This window comes from Sorghum bicolor, chromosome 6 (genome assembly GCF_000003195.3).
Source record: "Sorghum bicolor cultivar BTx623 chromosome 6, Sorghum_bicolor_NCBIv3, whole genome shotgun sequence".
Classification (NCBI taxonomy): domain Eukaryota; kingdom Viridiplantae; phylum Streptophyta; class Magnoliopsida; order Poales; family Poaceae; genus Sorghum; species Sorghum bicolor.
This window is the reverse complement of record NC_012875.2, coordinates 56076612-56082611: the sequence shown is the minus strand read 5'-3', so window position 1 is coordinate 56082611 and position 6000 is coordinate 56076612. Positions and strand designations below refer to the sequence as shown.

Sequence of the window (6000 nt, the reverse complement as noted above, 5' to 3'; positions counted from 1 at the left end):
AGGTTTGACTAATTTCTATTCATTATTATTAAATAAATATGTCTTCAAGCTACATATTATTGTAAATATTAGCTATCTAATACCATAGATGCCATGGTTATCAGTAAAATAAATTATAGATTTTAAATTTTATAAAAATGATAAATATAAATAGATATGTATCATTATGTCATCACTTTCTATGGCTATTTGATGTTTCTCTCCCGTTGCAACGCACGGGCATATTGCTAGTAATTCACTTAAACGGCACAATGACTACCAAAAATGTGGAATTCTCCTAGTAGTAGTAAAACACTACCACTAGTCATAGCACATGAGAATCCTCAATAGGAGACATTTGGTAGCGAAAATTTATACTAAATTTTGAATTCTAAAACACAGGAGAAGTCCACATCATTAGGAGAAGTCTAAAACTCTAGTTATGAACACTCTATGAATACCTTAGGTTCCAATTTCATATATCCTACTTCGCTCAACATTCCTTTATTTATGCTACTAACATCAACGCAAGCAGTTATACTTACACCACCTGATGAAGTCACCTACTGAACTATATACCTAACAGAGAAAACACATCTACTGAATCAAATGAACAACATCATTGAGGCTTGGTTCCTCCCTCTCCCACACAACACGCAGCGATGCATGGCTTCCTTGGAGCTTTAGTGGCTCATTGATCACCGCATCCACTTCTCTAGCCTTCTCCACTGGTGAGCTAAACCCATCAGTTCCCGAATAGAAGAAGTAGCACACCTTGCACATTTTCCAGAATAATTCCTTGCAGGGCCTAGGAATGACACCTTCTTCACGTAGAACCAGTCGTAGTAGATCTCTCCTGCAGGTGTCTATGGGCTTCTGTAATTTCCTTCTAGCATCTGATATGGACATGGAGCCACCATGAAGAACAAGGAGAGAAACACTGTTCAGCTTGCCCTCATTGTACTCTCTCTGCAACAATACATCAGTTGATCAGTATGTGTCATATTTATTTTCAATATACAAGATAGGCTCCCCTTATTCTCGATTACAATAAAAAGGCTTCCTAAGTGCCCGTCAAGACTAAATGGTAGTATTTAGTATTTAATATACCATGCTCTTATACCTATTAAATAAGGAAACACTTGAAAAATGAAAACTAACTCGACATCTATTAGGCCAGTCTCAATGGAGGTTTTATTAGAGTTTCATGCACATTAAATATGCTAATGTGGCACTATATTAATAAAGAGAGAGATGATAAGAGTTTCATAGGAGTAGAGAGGGTTTCATCCCCATAAAACTCTTCTACACTGTTTCTAAAATATAGATATGTTGGAAATTGGGTCATGAAACCCCTACTGAGGATGATCTTATTTTCAATGCTAATTAATTGCACTATCACTTTCATGAGTGTAACAGGATTGTTATGAAAGCTTAAAAGAGTTGTAACTCAGTAATGTACCTCAAATGTTTCAACATCATTCAGGAGCCGACCACATGTGCTCATTAACCTAAACAACTCGTTGTATTCTGGATCTTTAATGGCAGACTTCGGGATCTTTGGCCCAAGAAAATACAATGTTGGCAGTACAATGGGGCCTAATGCAAATGTTAAAGATGCATTTGCCATGTATTCCTCCTCTGTTGGCACATATTTGCTCATCCGCCACTCTACCTCTGTCATCATAGACTTTAGCAAATCCAACCACTGCACAAGCCAGTCAAAACTAGTTAGTAGTACTAAGCTAAAAAGAAAAAATAAGAAGAAAACTGGAACTTACTATTTGTACTAGGTGTTTGGTAACATTGCGGTCTTGTAGCAAAGAAGCCTTTGCTCCAAGCTGGTTAACTGAGTTGTAAATTGAAGAAAATACAATCTCTACTTGTTCCGAGTAGAACTCAATTTTGTGATGTTCGTCCCACCTATAAAAACCATTAAAAATAGAACTTGTAATAAGAAAACATCACTATTTCTTAATAAGGAATGATGATGCACTAATGCACAAGACACCGTGGTGAAGGACGAGCACCATACATCTCAACCAACAACAAAAGATTTTCAAGTTCTTCTTTTGATCCTCCAACATCAAAGAAGTCATCAACAACAGTTGTGAGTACACCATTTTTTGCCCACAAAATGCGAGCATCAGACAGTTCAGGAGGGAACATGGTGCCAGCAGCAGACAAGTAGAAGTATGCCAACTTCTGCCGTGCAAATGGTAGCTGGTCCAACTTGCACTCTTTCACCCAGCTGCAGCAACAAAATTTGCAACTTACAAATAAGCCGAACCGTTTAATGTTGTAGGTTTTGCATAGGATAGGAGAGCATAAAAATCTGATTTTACCTTTCAAGATGCTTAAGTTCTTGTTGGTACTTAAATTGAGAGGAACTAAAGTCTCGGACAGCCAACGTTAGAATATCTCTGCTGGTATGTCGACTAGACCTGTTTGACCAATATTTAGTATCATCAATGTATCTGTGTTACCGTGATGTAGTGGAACCTTATTTTGTGGGACTGGGAACTTACAAGTATGGTGTCTCTAGCATCCGGTGGCCCGTAACATTGAAATTTTCGATGTTCCACCTGTGGTCTAGACGGTCCAATGTGGTGTAGAAGGGACAATCTAGAGCATGTTCCACCTGAAAAGAAAAATACAAAAAAACAGCATTAAACATTATCTTTCCAAATTCTAAACGTGAGAAGAACAGTAAAACGCTGAAGCATATACCTCTCTAAAGAGTGGAGTTCTCCTTAGTGCACCACCAGACCCTAGTTGTTCCCTCAGTAAGGTACTTGACCATGAGCCTATGGTATCCAGGATATACTCGTCTTCTGAGGTACTAACTGTAGAAGCTTTGTGTAATTCTAACATTGTTCTTGTATCATTCAAATATCCTCCAAGTGAATTATGGAACATGGATGCTTCAGCAACATGATACAGCTCATCTGCACCATGTTTTGATGCGGATAAAGTGTGTTGAGAAAGGGCCAAAAGTTAAAATCCATCTGTTATTATTAAAATTTAAAAGTGTCAAAAAATTCTAGGTCTAGAAAAATACCAGAAGAGACATCATATCCGTTCATCCTTAGAATACGAAATGCCATCGCACATGTCGCTGCGTCCAGCATAATTTCCTCATCCCTCAGTAACCAACATCTGTAGATTGACTGGTTGTAAGTACATGAATTTCTAATATACTAAGAGAATTTCCCCGCGCGTTGCAGCGGGTATGAAGGAGAAATATAAATATATAACTCTTTTATTAGCATAATCATGGAAATTGTATCTATAGTGGATGATGTGTCTCGCTGATGTGGATGTCATAATTCTTGTGCTGGTTAACTTTAATGCAAATGATAGTAGATTGCTGAGGTGGACACTTTGCATGTCAAGAGAAATAGATAGTGGAGTTTTGCTTTATAAGAGTTATAGATGAGGGTAAGTAATAATGATTAATATGTGTTCAAATTTCACTACTATAGAAACAGAAATTAGATTAATAAAAAAACAGATATTTCCTTTGACGGTGCAAAAACCAATAGGAAAATGCAAAAGACATATAGAAAATTTTAAAAAAATAACAGAAAGGCCTAAACTATTTTCTTCTGATGGTAAACTGACAGAGCTAACTTGTTTGTTAGTTCACAATTACAAATAATGTCCTTGGATCTTTTAATTTTTCTGTCGATTTAAACAGTGCCGACAGGTTAATCGCTAATTTTCCTGTTGTTTCCACCAAAAACTAACACAAAAAAATATTCACCACAGGATGATATTCTGGTTTTCAGTACAGTGTTGCATTGGTACCTGTATGTCCTGTCAAGGACACGCTTAATTTCACCAGCAAAATGCCGAGAAATCCCCATGTTCTCAAGCACATCGACTTGCTGGAGTTGCTGCATTATCGTAGTCTCTGATGCTCCCTTATCGTGTTGCTTGCTTCTGCCAGGGCCAACTGAAGCAAGAAACCGTTACATATATGATGAATTGAAGACTTTTTCCTTTGAAGAAAGAATTGAAGTCTTTTTATACACACACATACACACACACTCGAGCTTGAATTGTACAGGTTTTTGCATGCTGCTTGTCTGTGCGTTCTTGTGCTACTTGTTCGTTTGGCTGATAAGCCATAGCAGAAAATACTGTTGGCTGATTTATTATGAGAGAAAAACACTGCTGAATGACTGGTAGTGATAAGCCTAAACGAACAAAATGCGAACAAAAAAAAATCTAGTAATAAGCTGGCTGAAAAACAATGTGTACCTCTGTTCACCGGAGCCGCAGGGCGCGTCGACGACGACGTGCTCCTCCGTTGCGTCGGCATCGTCCTCCCGCGGCCGCAGGGTAGTGACGAGCCGAAGCGCTGCGCGTTCCCGCCTGAGCTGAGACGGCTGCTGCTGCTGCTGATGGCCTTCATCAGCGAGAGGGAGGCAGCAGCAGTCAGCTGCTTCACGGGCTTGGCCATCTAGTCTAGCTCTATATATATCCACCCCAAGACGATGCTGTGGCCTGGTACGCGCGTCGCCAATGTCGTCGTCGATCGAGCACCGCGCGCGACCGGGCGAGCTACACGTACTTGCTCTACTAGCTAGCTAGCAAGCTATATATAGGGTGCCTGCCGCAGGAAACTTGGCCAGCGATCGAGGATCTCTCTGTGTGGATCGCGGCGCGGCGGTAGCTAGGCCGCCGGTAGCCGCAGTTTGCGAAGCTAGTAGTATTGCTGGTCGATCTGCAGGTGTGTGGGTGTTGGTCCTCGCTGCCTAGCTTATTTGTGTGCGTGGCTGGTGGTGTGGCCCGGCCGGCGCTGGCAACTAGCAGGGCACAAGGGGCGCCAGGGCACACAGGATCGGTACAGTACATATGCATATGTCGTGTTAGTGCAGTGCGTGGTTCCCTCTCGCGTACGTGTTCCGTGCTCGATCGCGGCGACGACGCAATCACCGGCCCCGGCGCGGCCCCGTGAAGTGACCCGGCGAGCAGTGCGATGCACTCGTCGTATATATGTATATATCGATCATGTGTTACATGTGTCGTCTACACTCTTTACGAGCGGTACGGTCGACCACACGCTCCTCAACCAGCGGACGACGTACGGGACCCCGCCGGCCGCCCGTGTGGTGACCAGGCGAGCCTGTTTTTGGTGCACTCTTGTACAGTCGCACTCGCGCGGCGCGCCTCGACGTCGACCTGCCGACGGGTCGTCGTACATCGTCGTCATTCATGATTTTAAAACGTGGGAATTAACGTCGGTACACGTGAACGTTTTGGACACGGGGCGGGCCACAGGGGCCTGCCAACCCCCGCCCTCCGATGTTGTCGGCATCTCAATCCACATGTGTTGGAGTGAATTATGGTGTAATTTAATTAGTTCAAATTCTACTTCAATCCACCCCAACGCATGTGGATTGATACGAATCCGACTACATTCAAAAAAGTTCTAAATGTGAATTTTTCATTATTGATGTTTTTAGAATTCAAATTATTTTTTGAAACTTAATACTGCTTGTCCCGCATGCTATAAATTTAAAAAAATCAACTTCCTAGCTTCGCCCCTATTGACGCATGAACATCTAAACCGATTCTTAAAAAAAAAAGAGAGGATCGTCATCTAAACCGAATCATTGCATGTGATTATATATGACGATGCCTTAATTGTGGATTGCATGCTACTAACATCACAAACGCGTGAGCATCTAAAGCGATTCTATAAAAAAAAAGAGGATCATCTAAACCGAATCGTTGCATGTGATTATATACGACGATGCCTTAATTGTGGATTGCATGCTAACATCACCGTGCTTGCCATTCTTCGGAGGTGTGTAGCTTTGTATTATCCGTTTGTTATAAGCATAGCGTACGTAGCCAAGATTTTAGGACTAGCATATATTGTCTAGTTAAGTTTGCTATTTCAACTTGACATCCATAAAATTTTGACAAAACATAAAAAAACATCTTCTAACAATTTAGCATTCTAACTTGACGAAAAAAAAAGTTGGTATATTTTCTTCCCAAGCGTGT

The 6000-nt window shown here is 41.2% G+C and overlaps 1 protein-coding gene across 1 annotated transcript; it reads right to left on the bottom strand.

The window, feature by feature from the left end:
* Nucleotides 344-4792, bottom strand: LOC8072328 (acyclic sesquiterpene synthase). The gene is made up of 10 exons (XM_002447035.2): nt 4246-4792; nt 3790-3937; nt 3041-3138; nt 2710-2927; nt 2508-2620; nt 2325-2423; nt 2015-2230; nt 1761-1902; nt 1442-1687; nt 344-948 (listed from the first exon to the last, which is right to left on the bottom strand). The coding sequence occupies exons 1-10, from the start codon at nt 4445-4447 to the stop codon at nt 577-579; spliced, it is 1854 nt and encodes a 617-aa protein (XP_002447080.1). The 5' UTR covers nt 4448-4792; the 3' UTR covers nt 344-576.